At 39.0% G+C, this 15,000-nt stretch overlaps 1 protein-coding gene across 1 annotated transcript in view; it reads right to left on the reverse strand.

Annotated features, from left to right (window-relative positions):
• Nucleotides 1-2,403: 2,403 nt before the first annotated feature.
• Nucleotides 2,404-15,000, reverse strand: part of LOC138011719 (cytochrome P450 27C1-like) — a 12,864-nt gene continuing 267 nt past the window's right edge. The window contains exons 1-9 of the mRNA XM_068858850.1: nucleotides 14,584-15,000; nucleotides 12,781-12,980; nucleotides 12,090-12,374; nucleotides 11,079-11,176; nucleotides 9,786-9,952; nucleotides 7,089-7,167; nucleotides 3,828-3,984; nucleotides 3,134-3,177; nucleotides 2,404-3,006 (exon numbers count right to left, since the gene is read on the reverse strand). The exon at nucleotides 14,584-15,000 is cut by the window's right edge and continues 267 nt beyond it. Of these exons, the coding sequence (XP_068714951.1) occupies nucleotides 2,893-3,006; nucleotides 3,134-3,177; nucleotides 3,828-3,984; nucleotides 7,089-7,167; nucleotides 9,786-9,952; nucleotides 11,079-11,176; nucleotides 12,090-12,374; nucleotides 12,781-12,980; nucleotides 14,584-15,000 (1,561 nt within the window). The 3' untranslated portion in view covers nucleotides 2,404-2,892. The remainder of the gene's footprint in view (nucleotides 3,007-3,133; nucleotides 3,178-3,827; nucleotides 3,985-7,088; nucleotides 7,168-9,785; nucleotides 9,953-11,078; nucleotides 11,177-12,089; nucleotides 12,375-12,780; nucleotides 12,981-14,583) is intronic.

The raw sequence follows: 15,000 nt of genomic DNA on the forward strand, positions 1-15,000 counted from the left end.
CTGCTCTTATATTTCGTGATACACTGAATGTAAAAAAAGTGGATGGTGGTCAAAAAGACTCGTTTGAATTCTCAGAGTGGATTGTGACATCATCATCCCATCATGTGCGCATTGTTATTGTCTACCGACCACCGTATTCCGAAGATCATGAAGTCTCTACATCTGTATTCTTTGACGAGTTCTCTGATTATCTGGAATCTCTTTTACTTTGCAAAGAACATCTGCTAATCACAGGAGATTTTAATATTCATACAGACAAAGGCCATCAGGATCCGATTTCTTCGATTTTTCTAAACTTACTTGAATCATTCAGTCTACAGCAACATGTTACTATGCCTACGCACCTCCATGGTCATATTTTAGATCTTATCATCACTCGTATGTCTGAAAAACTTGTACATGGATCACCTCAAATTGATCGCTACATCTCTGATCATGCTGCCATTTTATGCTGGTTATCATCATACAAACCTGACCTTTCTGTTAAGTCCATCACCTACAGAAAGCTAAGATCGATTGATATGAATCAAATGAAAAGTGATTTGAAAGATTCCGACATGTGTGCGGTTAATCATTTGTATGTAGAAGATGTGAGTGGAACAGATTTGAATGCTATGGCCTTAAAATATAATGCTACACTATCATCAGTGCTGGAGCATCACGCCCCCTTAAAAGTTGTTACTAAGACTTTAAGACCTACTGTCCCATGGTATAATGAGCTTATTGTCTGTGTAAGAAAGTTGCGGAGGAAAGCTGAGAGAAAATGGAGAAGAACTAGAACAATGGAAGACCTACAAGTATTTAAAAGTAGAAGAAACTATGTCACTGACTTTGCTGTTGAATAAGGCAAGACGTCAATTCTACTCTGAGTTTATGGAAGAGAACAGTGTTGATCAACGCAAACTTTTCAGAGCTGCAAATGAGATCCTTGGCGTTAAAGAAAACTTAGTTCCTAAATCCCCGGATCAACTGAATAAAACTTTACTGGCAAATGACATTGCAAGGTTCTTTGTGAAGAAGATTGATGACATTCGAAACGAAATAGAATCCACATGTGCTATTTCATCAGACGTGCACGAAGTACCGCCAGACCCTAAAATGGAATGTGCGAAAGTTTTACGATCATTTAAGCAGTTGTCTGAAGGCGATATTAGCGCAATCATAAAGAAAGCCGCCAAAAAAATCATATAATTTAGACCCAATGCCAACCCAATTGGTGGTCGACTGTCTTGACCAATTGCTACCTGTTATTACCACCATCGTTCATTGTTCACTATCACAGGGTGTTTTCCCTGAAGCGTGGAAGGATGCGCTCGTCAAGCATCTCCTCAAAAAACCCGGTCTTGGTACGGCTTATAAGAATCTAAGGCCCGTAAGCAATCTGCAGTTTCTGTCAAAAGTAATAGAGAAAGCAATTTTTGACCAATTACATAGTCACCTGGCTGAGAATGATTTGTACCCCCTACTGCAGTCCGCATACAGAAAGCAACACAGCACGGAAACGGCACTTTTAAAAGTTGTAAATGACATCTTCCATAACATGAATCGCAGACATATTACATTATTAGTTCTGCTTGACTTAAGCGCAGCATTCGACACAGTAGACCACAAGATCTTACTACAGAGACTTGAAACATCATTTGGAATTACTGATTCTGCGCTAATGTGGTTTAAGTCATATCTGTCAGATCGTTCGCAACATGTTATCGTAGACGGTGCATAATCTGATAGCACTGAATTATCTCATGGAGTACCGCAGGGGTCCTGTTTAGGGCCGCTGCTGTTTACCATCTATGCTAGCAAGCTCTTTGAGGTGGTCAAAACCAGCTTACCAATTGCACATGCTTATGCAGATGACTGTCAGCTGTACTTGTCTTTTACGCCAGACAGTGGGTTAAGTGAGATAGAAGCTATAACATCGATGGCGCGTTGTATCAAAGCAGTCAGAACATGGATGTTAAAAGATAAACTTAAACTGAACGAACAAAAAACGGAATTCTTGGTAATAGGGACGCGACAACAACTAGACAAAGTATCCCTTGATGAAATGACAATTGGAAATTCTAAAGTTAAAACAACTACTACAGCGAGGAGCCTTGGAGTATGGTTTGATCGTAACATGAAATTTGATACCAATATAACGAAAATGTGCGCTATGGGACATTTCTATCTATACAATATAAGGAAAATAAGGAAGCATCTCAGCTCGTACACTAACACAGCCAACGATAATAGCCCGATTGGATTATTGTAACAGTCTTCTTTATGGATGCTCTGATGGTCAAATTAAAATGCTTCAGCGTTTGCAAAATATGGCTGCTATATATAGACTTATATGTAATTCTACACGTTTTTGTCGTATTACGCCGTTGATGTTCAAACTACACTGGCTACCAGTCAAACTAAGAATTAAATACAAAATTTTATTGATGACTTTCAAGGCAATACATGGACTATCACCTGATTACATACAAAGTCTAGTTCAAGTCAAGAAGAAATCACTATACAATCTCCGATCTAATGATGAAGTTTTATTGGCTCCACCAACTTTTACATCAAGCAAGACAACAGGAGACAGAGCTTTTCAAGTGGCAGCACCCTTTGAATGGAACAAACTTCCAAAATCACTTAGATTAGAGAACGATTTAAAATCTTTCAAAACAAAACTTAAGACATTTTTATTTCAAAAAGCTTATTATTAATTATACTTCTTACCACTGTAAATATAATCATAATTAGTCATAATTTTTAAACATTGTAAATAACCTTATTGTTAATTTTAAGCGCCTGAGATCATTTACCTATGGATCATGCGCTATATAAGTGCTTAATTTGAATTGAATTGAATTGAATCTCTTTGAAGCCCAAATTCAATGCACCTCAACGCTGAAGTCAAATTCGATCCATCAACTTGATTTTCACTGGTTTCTCGGGATAAAAGAGGAAAACCTTTAGTACGGCGTCCAGTTCCTCACCAATATACTCAACGCGAAACCTCTGGAGTAACTAAAAGGGAATAACAAACTTACCGTCACGTAATTTTGTAAAATGCTTGTTTTGATTTCTTCTCAACTTTTCACCACACAAACGGCGAGAAAAAAGTAAACGGAAAAAATTAACTCGTAAAGCTAACCTTGCAAAGGAACAGGTACATTTCCAATTCTGCAACCCGCCGACCTGTGAAGACCATATTGACAAGAGGTAATGAATAATTAAAATGCTACAAAGTGCACAAGCTAATGCTGTTGGCTGGTAACCAAATATTAAAGTGATTAACAAGAAAGTGATGACTAACCTAGCGATGGAGTGACTGCAAATAGGTCATTTTCATGATATATCAAATATTCAGCTTGATAGTGAGTTAGTGAGGACAAAAACAATAGAAACACATTGGAGTGAATGTGAAAATTATTTACATATCATCCACTTTCCTTTGCCTCACTATCAAGCTGAATTTTAATATATCGAAAAAGGCCAATTGACGTTCTAACCGACCGGGAAAGTGACTATGTGATTGACTGACTTGGTGACAGGCCGATCGCGACAGACTGGTTAAACGGCTGACTGGCTGACTAGCCGACTGATGACCGACTGATGACCGACTGATCGACGGACTGACCGACCAACCGACCGACTGAATGACGGACTAACCGGCCGACCGACGAGCTGATTGACTGACTGACCAACCAACCAAGCGACCGACTGACCAAAAGAAGGCATAAATTAAGGGTGACTTCCAATAAAGAGATGAAGGTACTGGTCTACAAGTGCGAGACAGACAACCAATAAACAAACAAAGAAACAAATAAAGGCATCCATTTTCTTACCCACGCACATCCGCACACCGTATCCAAATGGCAAAATAGAAAAGGCGTGATATTCGCCTCTGTTTTCCCTCAACCATCTTTCTGGTTTAAATTCCAAAGGGTCTTCAAAGTATTTTTCGGAACGAGCAGTGCAATAATGTTCCATAAAAATCCAAGTCTATCAAAATACGGAAAAAGGCTTCTAATTATTCATACTGGGTACTGCATACACAGTGACTCAATGAGTTAATGAATGCTAAGAACCAAGCTGGAGTGAATTTAATAAGAGTGTTTCTCAATCACTGTGCCGTCTTGCCCCAGCAGTCACAAATGGACTTTATCACGGGAAAATCAAACAAAGGGCTGCCAATTTAACCAATCAGGAGTAGCCAATATCACGCGTGGCTACTTCCGTCATGTTTTTTTAAGGGAAATGACGACTAACTTTGGCGGGAACGGGTATTCTAAAAATAGACTCATTTGTGACTGTGCTAAGGAGTCCACCCATGCCGTAAGACACTCTTTATCTAATTCACTCTTGTAAGAACTGATGAAAGAAGCGTAAAGAATCGGGTTGTCTTAATGATAAATTCCAGCTTGAGAGTAGAAATCCAACGGAAAGTTCTAGATTAAGCAAAACGTCCCTTCATGACCACCATTTTAAACAAGAGGGGACTCAAGTAGCCGTATTCCTGAGCAGCTATTAGAGACTTTGATGTCTACGACGGTGACCAGAGATCGACAAAAACATCACCTCAAAATGTAACTTTGCACTATCGTAAGTTCTTTTTTTGCGATTATTTCATTACCTTCGCCTCCTACAATGTTAGCAGAGTGTCCTAAAATAAACTGATACGAGCCGTTTCGGAGTAAAAACAGAGAATGAACGATTCCCATGTGTACAAGCGCGTTGTCGTCAAAACCTCAAATTTGGTGATATAAGGGGAATCCCCTCTCCGACTAATGAATAATTTAAAACCCAACATTATAATGATTGCGACGGGTCACGTGGCTCCCAAAATCAGGGAGCTTTTCCAAATGCGTGCTAGGGAAGGGGTGACAGTGTAGGCCACATCATCATTCGGCACGCACTCGATTTTGTGGCCACACGACTATGGAACGTTTTCACGGCAAGGTGTTTTATGTACTACTCGTGGAATTTGACGTGAAAGGCAAAAAGTTGTCTAATAGATCGCACGGGACAGAAAATAAACTCGCGTCATTCGAATTTCACTTATGCCCATGTGAAGGTCCGGAAAATCAAACTAACTTGCAACTGAAAAAGTTCAAGTAAGCAGCCGAATTGAGGCTTTGTTGTACAAGAAAGCAAGTGAATCGTTTATCCATGGGGAACGAACATGTTCTGCGATCGATCAGTCGGTGTCATGTTTATCTCAAATGAGACTGAAAAACAACATTGAACACGTGCAGGTATTTTATTTTGTTCTTTGATTTTCATTTTTGTTTCAAAGGACAGTTTCGACTTACTTATATTTCAACAACTTCGCGTAATATTGTCGCTGTCAAGTTTACTCACGATTATTTTGCAAATAGCTGGTTACTGTGTACACCACAAAGCGTGAAGTATAGTTAGCGCCTGTAAAATAAGAGACATTTTATCAAGCAAACGTAGTATGTGGTACTTTGTTTTATGATAGTGTATGTTCTGTAGAAGCAACTTGAGCTACTAACGAAATCTTTTCCTTTTTTTGTTGGTGAACTTTAAATCGCCGCTCGTCAAATGTTAGTTTTTGAGGAGAGGGGAAACCGGAGTACCCGGAGAAAACCTATCGATGTAGAGTAGAGAACCAACAAACTCAACGCACATAAGACGCCGGATCTGAAAATCGAACCCGGGCCAAATTGGCAGGAGGCGAGTGCTCTCCGACTGGTGCCAAATGATTCCTTCCGTCCTTCCAATTTCCCACGCGTTGTTTGTCGTGTTGTATATTAAAAATGGAAGACAGCAGCGGGAGGCGATATTTTTTCGTACTTCAAGAAGAGATCGAGAGGGCAAAAAAATTGTCCTCCTACTTGGCCATGTGTAGCTACGTGTTAATAAATATTTGTGACTGATGTTGTTGCCCAGATTGCTGGACATGCTGGTTGTTTACCATTTACAAAGAGAAACCGGTTGGTACTAGATTTGTTGAAATGGTAAGCAAAAACTCCCGAATGGGAAATTTAGTTGGGATCGGCGTGTACCATTTACAAAATTCGTTCAAATTTACCGAGAGAGTCTAGAGGGAGGCAAAATGGTGGTAAACACGTTTTCCGTTTGGGGATTTTGGACTACCTTTCAAAAAATCCCGTTTTCTCGGGAACTTTTCCGTTTGGGAAGACCAAAATAGGCTTACCATTTACATTCCAACCGAAATTTCCGGATTTTTGTGGTAAATGGTAAACAACCGCTATTTCCGAACTCCTGGATTTCAAAACTTTCTAGGGGAGCGTGCTCTCAGACCCCCTAGGGAAAAGGGGCCTTTCGGATCCTCTCTTGCCACAGCCACCTACTTCTCAAGACCAGCCGTTTGCTAAAAAACATATTTGAAACCCCTGAGGAGTATGAAGGTTAGGTGCACGGCAAACCATCATCACGCAGCTGGTTAAACAAATGCTTACTTGCTCGAAATAACTTTACTCTGGAACTGCTCGTATGAATAAATTCAAATTCGCCTACATTGTGCGAATTGAACGTGACAAAATAACCGCGAAAGACTTGAGATTGTGCAATGTTACATTTTGAAGAGATGTTTTCGTCTCCGTCGCCGTAATAGAACTTAAAGTCCCTTATGAGCTGATACAAGAGAGCAGAGCGCCGGAGAAAATCTAAGCCCAGCATATCAGGACAAATGCAAGAACAGAATGATCAGACGTCGCATCGATCGAAAGACCTATAACATCTAAGGATAAAAAGGCGCGAAAAAACAGCAGTTCACAGAGTATTGTCTCGAAAAAGACTAAACGCGAAGACGCTAAGTCAATTACAACGCGCATCAAAAGAGTGTGATTAGTGAAATAATGTTCTTTTTTTAGCTAAATTTACCCTTTTCCAAGCGGATTTTAAGAGCCTGGATTTCAAGTTCCACTGGGTAGTTCGTTCAGTTGAATTATTTATCCCATAAAGGGAAGGAAATACAAATTATGGACACCAAGTGCAAGGAATTGAGTACGACCAGCTAATTGCTGTCTCTGCCAGATTGATTAGCAAAAACCTCGATGAGCCCCTTATATTCGTCTCGCATATCTAGTACGCGTTAAGTGATATACACTTCGACTTGCCTTTGCCGGAACTCTGTACCCAGATAACACTACATCTTGTTCCAGAATACGTCCATTGGTAGTCAAAACATTGGATAGCCTTCCAAGAAAACAAAATGCATTGTGTTAAGAGTGCAACGGAGGTTAACATTTTGGAGTTTAAAGGCGTCCGCAAACAAGGAAAGATAGGTGCCGAAACATTGTTGTGGAAGCAAATGTTTCCCAGTTTGCGAACATCTGATACGAGAGCAAAATTTGCTTCCCGAGAAGCAAAAACGTTTTTGAATTTGTTCAGCTGAATTTGTTCAGTTGAATTTGTTCAGTTCTATTTGTTCAGTTAAATTTGTTCAGTTGAATTTTGCTTCCTAAGCAAATGTTTCGTCATTTGCGCGTCATTTAAAGGGATCACTTTAAGTCGAATGTTTGCAATCAAATTAATTTGCAATTTTTTTCAGAAACAAATATGTTAACTTTGCAATCGAGACTAAAAAAACAGATTTTACAAACGCTTATTTTTACTTGCAAATTGTCAGGGTGCCGCTATCTTGAACTGACACCTGTTAAGGTTGCCCTGTATACACCTTATTCCAAAATGGCCACCATTTTAGTATTCTTTTGTTTGCTTGCAAATTAGCCCTCGTTGCCTCGTTTAAGATGAAATATTCTTTTAAATTTTCAGCTTAAGGACGAGGCAACAAAGGATAATTTGCAAGCGAACAAAATATTACTAAAATGACGGCCATTTTGGAATAAGGTGCATTAACTTGGCAAAAATACCTTTTCTTTGATATATATACATAATTAGGAGAGCTTCTCAATTATTATTTATGTATGACATACTTTTATAACTAGTCTGCTTATCATACGACCAATCCGGCCTGCTCATGACTATACATTAGTATACTTTCCCTGGCTCTTTCTTTTCTCTTTGCCATTTTTCGTCGTCATTATTCAGCCTGCTTTCTCATGCTCGTGCTTGGTCTTCTTCTGCTACTCGTCAATAGAATTTCGTCTCTTTATTCGGAATTTTCTTTCTTTCTCTCTCTCTCTCTCTCTTTCGTTGTTTGTCACTGATATTTTGCCTGTTCCTTGCGTTCTTAATCGCTCTCTTTCACCTTGAGAATCACTCAGGTCGCCTGCTTACTGTTTTTTAAAATACTTAGCTTGTTTTTTGGTTGTTTCCAAAATGTTTGCTTGTCTTACTAAAACGCAGTGTCAAGTGCAGTACGCTGGCCACGACAGTTCCCGCCAAAAAACGCGGGCTTCAGCAATGCGTCATTTCGTTTAATGGGCTTACAAGGAAAATTGAACATACAGACGACTTTACGATGACGTCATAACCCAAACCAACAATTCTCGCATCCGGAACACGTGAAAATTATTTAAGACGGAGGCGCACAAAAAATTTGAAAAAACAAAATAGATGATTCTACTTTTCATTTATTTCGAATACCAACGCTTTCTTGGAACAAAACTCTGTCAAATTGGATAGTAAACATTATTTCCAGTTTATCAAAAATATCTTTTTGAAGGAGTAGAGGTTTCCTTGCAGTTTCTTTACGACATAACCGTAACAGCAAAGTTCAAATTGCAATGCGAAAAGGAGCATGTGTACGAGTTTTCAGTTCTGCGCATCAGATTTGGAGGTCAACATTTTAAAAAGTGCGCATGGTCGAAAGCTAAAACCCGAGCCCGTAAGTCGTCTTGGATGAAGCATTTTAGCATCCACTGGATTTGAACAGTGGATTTCCTTGCCACGTAACAAAACATTTGAAACGAGGCTTGCCGTTTGGAAATATCTGCATTGGCTCCAGTGATATTTAAGTTTGAAAAATGCGTAAAATATGAAAATGATATTACTGATGACGTCATTCACTCAACCCAATATACAACCAAGTATATGAATAGAGCTATCTCGGTCAATTTGCAGCAGACCATTGAAACTTGCTAGGCTAATAGTTTCACAGGCAACACACCTTCTTCTGTAAAGAAAATGGTTCCCATGGCAACTCACTCTTTTCCAGTCCCCTTCAACCTGATTCAATATTTTTGGTGATCATAAGCTAGAGAAACATTTGGCAAGGCAACAAACTCGACCTAACCTATTTATATGCTTCCAGGATCATGCAGATGAGGTACCATTGGCAAATATCAAAATAGAATGCCAAAGGTGGCCAGCAAAGCCTTTAATATCAGGGAGGTCTGGAACCCGGTATGTTGCCATGGTAACAAAACTGGCATGCTCATATTGTGGAGCACATCTTCTAGAATCTTACTGCAAAGAATCAAGCATTTGTGATACAAATTGGCTGGGATATCTTTTTCCATCATATTTGATCATAATTCGGTTGAGTTTATGACGTCATCACTTGGCTAATTTGCATATTTTGAAAACTTGAAGATCTCTGGAAGACCCTAGAACAAAAAGAGACATTTGAAAATACTAAACAGCACTCTTCTTCTCGTACAGACTACATGTTTATGTCTTTAAATGGCTTAGATAGGAGAGATGCGACTTTCGTCATAGTAGAACTTTAAGGGGCTGGTTTTTCCAGTCTAAGTTTGGCCGCGATTTACAATAATCGTTGATCGCCATAACCTTCAAGAAGAAAACATGTCCACCCCTGCCCATTTAGACACCTTTCGACAATAAACAAAACTAACTAAAAAGACCATGAATTCTGTTAAAAAACCTCACTAAAAGTCAAATTACAATACCTCATTGATTCCTTAAGACAAGCTTTAAGATAGGACATCTTGCCAATATTAACTGCCGTGATGTTTCCATCCTTTCCAACGACCTCCAAAGACTCCTGGTAAAGCTTGTCTTGTACCTCGGGATGCCTTGCCAAATGATAAAGCATCCACAACAGAGTGGTCGCAGTCTGTTTGAGAAGAATAAATAGGTGTTATTGCCGGGACTAGCGTTAGGTCTGTACTGGGATATATTCGGCGAGTTCCTTTTTTTGCAAGTTTATGAACATTTCAGCATGGTTTCTTATTTTGAATTTTTACGATTTAAGAAAGCGAGGAAAGCACTTTGTTCGTCTTGAAGGTGGCTAGTTTGCAACTTTCCAAACTAGTGTTCTCATCTTCGAACCTCATTAGCTTTCACCTCTGCTTCGAATTTCCTCAGATCCTCTGCTTCGAGTATTTACAGAGGAAATATTCAACGACTACAGTTTGCTAGTTTGCACATGCACACTAGAGATCTTATTTTCGATCACCGTGGGCTTTAACCTCTCCAATTCATTGAGCTGATCCGTTGCAAAGTCTTTTTTAAGCTGACACGATAGACAGAATTTGTGAAAAAAGGTTACCATTCGCGGACATAAAACTAATGCCTTCTAAAGGAAATTCTTTACAGATAATTTATTTATTAATGATGACTTGTGATATCCGGAAAAAATTCGAGTTCTCCAAAGAAGAGTCGAGCCTATAAGGGGATTTTTGCTGACCGTCTTTCAAAGTGAAGAAAAAAGTGAATTTTCAAGAAAAAGGTTTCTGAAACAACACGATATACTAGGGAAAATTTAGGAGAATAAATATAGTGGAAAAGTTTGTTGTGGTGATTTTTCACCCATTAATTTACCACTTTTCGGTCGTTAATATTTCGCTGATTATAAAAAAAGACAAAAGCTTTATAGTTAGGAAGGTTGTGTTAAATTTTGACTTAAAATGACAACCGCGATCTCCAAAAAAAAACATGAGGGTTGTCAGGTAAAAATGTTCTCACTGGTTTCAAAGTCGCTCGACCAACAGTGCAGTTCCAAAATGTTGAAGACAACATCTAATGGAACGTTGAAACGGACAGAACAAAAAAGCACCAAAGGACGGAGCTCCTGTTTTCAAACAGCCACAAGGAATGACCTCTTTTCTCCTCGCTCGTTCTAGGGGAGGAGAAGATGAGAGGCCCTGGGAACGAGGTTTCCTAACGAAATTCTAGAACACGTGGCCTCTCTAAAAGCTCACAAAACTCTGCTAACACAGCTGCAAAAGAATTGTACTTACTGTGTCGACACCTGCCGCAATAACATCAATTGCCAAACCACTGGCTTCTTGCAGGCTTAGTTTTTCCTTAGTGAGCAAATATGTCAACAGGGGAACCACTATGAAGGATTCAAACAAATGAATGTTGATTTAGAACAGGGGAAAGTATAGTAATTTGTTGATTGGTTAGTATTATTGGCAGTAATCTGGAGCCAACAAGTGAACACATTACGTTCACACGCCTTTCCACACATTCAACACTGGCTGCATGTGTCTGTGCTTTAGTCCACAATGCCACCCCTGGGAACATCATGGAGTTTTTAATAAAACAATTATTATACTCAGGCTTGCTGGATATACACTGTAAAATGATTATAACCAACTCGGCTCATTATCTATAATTTCACATCCAGCACGCCCTTGTAGAATAATTGTTAATTAGTATAAATACACAAGTGATTATTGAAAATCGCACCCTCTTATTGGCTCGCTATCTCGGATTATCAGCCGATAATCACCTTGACGGACAAAATAGCTGCCAGTAGTCGTTTTGCCACTGTAAGTAAAGATCATTTCACGTTGAAATGTTTTTTTTTCTCTTTTTTGAAATAATGAATACTAAAACAATTATTCGTCTCAGGCTCAGTGATTATCGGTAAATATTCACAGAGATGAAGTCGATGTGAATATTCACCGATAATCACTTCACCTTCGGTGAATAATTGTTAAATATTGCTTGAGTGGCTTATAACTCTTACTAGAGACCTATACAACTTTAAAAAAGAATTGAACAACAATGCATTTAGCCAGCTTAAAGTGCAATGTTTGAACACACGGGCAGCACCAAATGAGCTTTCACTGAATAAAAGGGATTCCCAGTGCCTTAAACACCCCTAGTAATGCAACCAATCCCAAAATCTTACTGTTCACACTTTATCAATCAGAGATGATGAGAGGTTACCCATCATGTCACAACAGCAGCCCCCTTTGCTTCCCCACAACACCCCCACCAAATGAAAATTGAAGTCTTACCTTCGTCAGATGGCTCTATACCCTCCTCAGTCATTTCTTTGACTTCTTCCATTTTGTTCTTGATAAAATACTCCCCAATTTCTACGATTTCATCACAAGCTTTGAAGAATTTCTTTAGTGCTGGAGTATCGATGTAACGTCGTAAAAACATACTCACAGTGCTCATCGAAATCTTCTGAGATTGAACTATAAAGGAGTCAACTGCTTCGATGAACTTCATGGCCTTCTCTGGTGGTGAATCTTGGTACAACCCCAGACGTGTATTGAATGCTACCGTTCCTACACCTAGAGACAATTACATGTAGAGCTTACCATATTTTATCACATAATTTGTCCAAGAAAACATTCAAAATTACCAGTGGTCAGACAACAATGCAGCATTTTCCACTGCAACACACCCATTACCTGAGTTTTTCTTAAGAAATGAGCTGAAATTTTAAGAAGGGAGCTAGAAGAAAAAAAGGCACAGTTTTTTTGGTTTTTTTTTTAACCCATTGACTCCTGGGGGTTCCCCATTGACGATTAAAATCGTCTGGCATTTAAGACAGAGTAAAATACTAAGTATGGCCGGTTTCTAAAGGCCAGTTTACTGGCATCAAAGGGTTAGAGACGAAAGGATTTAAAGCATTTAAAATGAAAGAAAGTGTGTTCACATGACAACACCAATTTTTCTGGCCGCCTGACAACTTACTTTCCATTGAGAATTTCTTCAATTCATTGTGCAAGTTGGGAATGTGATGATTTGGCCCGCAAGCTTCCTTCAGCTTTGTAAATCTTGCAATGGCTTCTTCGGTAACAGCACTAAAATTGTCGATGTTTTCTTCCACAGTTTTAAGACGCATCATTTTGGGAGCAATGCACTTTCTTGCTCTTTGCCATTCTTTCCCCTGTCTATTGTACATGTATAATTAATCATTTACAAGGAACACAACTTACAGTTAGTGGTAATAATATATTTAAAGGGATTAGCAGTCCTTACAAAGAGAACTGATGGCCCGAGAGTTTTCATTTGACTACTTGGAGTCTGTCTAACGCCAGAAAATTTTACTCATTTATAATAATAAAGGGCAGTTCAGAAGTTGATGGGTTGATAGCCACATTTAATAGCCCCCTTGAACCACTCATTTACAGTTATTAAACATATTATTCAGAAAGTTTGTGAAGATCATAAGTAAATCCTGAATCATACCATCCTTCCCTTGACATTAGCAATGATATATTACCTGGTCATCTAATGACTCAGAGACAAAACCACGTGAAAAATTCAGGTGGCTCTAAAGGGATTGGAACCCATGACCTCTGCGACGCCAGTGCAATACTGACTACCAACTGAGCTTTGAAGTCACTCTGTTGGGAGCAGGTCAATTTGCTGGGCTTGTTTCTTCCTGTCAAGGACTTGATGAATGAAATGAATGTACATATTTTTAAGAGCCAGTTATCTGGACAAGTTAACCCATTCACACTTATGCGCCCTCAGAATCAAAGAGATAAAAGAAGATCAATATTCAAACAGTTTCGCAAGGGTTCAGGTCATTGCAAATTTTGTTTCGTGTGGGAGATATTTGAAGAAATGTTTTACTCAAATTGATTACGCTTTGTATGTAGATGCCATGTTTGTGTTCCTCTGAAGGGCACAAATATGCAAGGCATCTGACAGGATGCGGCAATGCGGATCCGCATAATTCACTGAAATCCGCATCTTCCGCATAATTCCGATATTTTCCGCAAAAAACAGAAGAAATATCTGATATTAGTGATAAAGCAGCTCCTTAACATCCTCAAAAACATAAAAGCCGAAGAAATGACTGTTTTGAAACGTTTATTTTCCTGAACATTGAAGAAAACACACCATTTCGTTCACAACATGAAAGTTCGTAAGAAAGATCGTAAGTAGTTTCCACGCATTTTTTCGCCAATGAGCCTGGACACTCAGATTGCTCAGATTGCACAATTTCAGAGGATAAATCACCTTTTTGACCTATGTGACATATCAATCTCAGCCGCCATTTTAATATCACATCACGCAAAAGCTTAGAAATTCAACCTTGCCTTATCACAAGACGAAAAACGTTATCAAACTGATGATTTGTGAAAAGATAAATATTCAGTTGTTCAGTATTTAAACTAACTAAACAAATACATCAAAAGGATTGAAACTCCTTATTTTTTAATTTTGATGACGTCACGTAAAAACCAAGAATTAGATGTTACTCTCAGGGGTCAAGGGGTTAAAATAATTTGACAGGTACAGTACGTCCACTACAGAAGAGAGGGGTGTCGCAAGCAGTGTTTTCAACTCTCCCTACTATTACAACCGGTCAGAATAAAATGCAGACTACAGACTGCAGATTGAGTATAAAATGCAGATTGGGTTTAAAATGAAGACTGAAGCCCAGTCTGCATCTTAGATTCAATCTACAGTCTGCAGTTTATAGTCTGCATTTTATACTGACCGCTATTAAAACCTATATTAATCAAAATTTAAACTACTCACACAACTGCAATTCCAGGAAAGTTATTCCCCCTTTTTCGATACTCCATCCAAAAATCCAGCGCCGGTCTGCGAGGATATTCTCCTTCTGCGCGAAAGACTTTCTCGACATTATCAGGATCAATGATATGAACTGCAGTTTCTCCCATAAAGGTGTGCTTTACAATCGGGCCATATTCTTCAAACAGGAGTTGCGTGTGTTTGTGTCCCTTGGTAAAGCCTTCGCTTCGACGATAAAAATTAATCATGTTCTTCACGCTTTTCTCAGGGCCTGGTATGTCCTCAAATGGTCGCACTTCGCCATGATCCTGGATTTTTGCAGAGTAACGCAAGGCATCGTTTTCCTCCTGTAATGCTGCTTGTGTTGCCTTCGATCGCCATAAAGCACCTAAACTTTTGAAATGCCGCGTTGTTTTGAAA

The sequence above is a fragment of the Montipora foliosa genome, chromosome 7 (genome assembly GCF_036669935.1).
Source record: "Montipora foliosa isolate CH-2021 chromosome 7, ASM3666993v2, whole genome shotgun sequence".
NCBI classification, from domain to species: Eukaryota; Metazoa; Cnidaria; class Anthozoa; order Scleractinia; family Acroporidae; genus Montipora; species Montipora foliosa.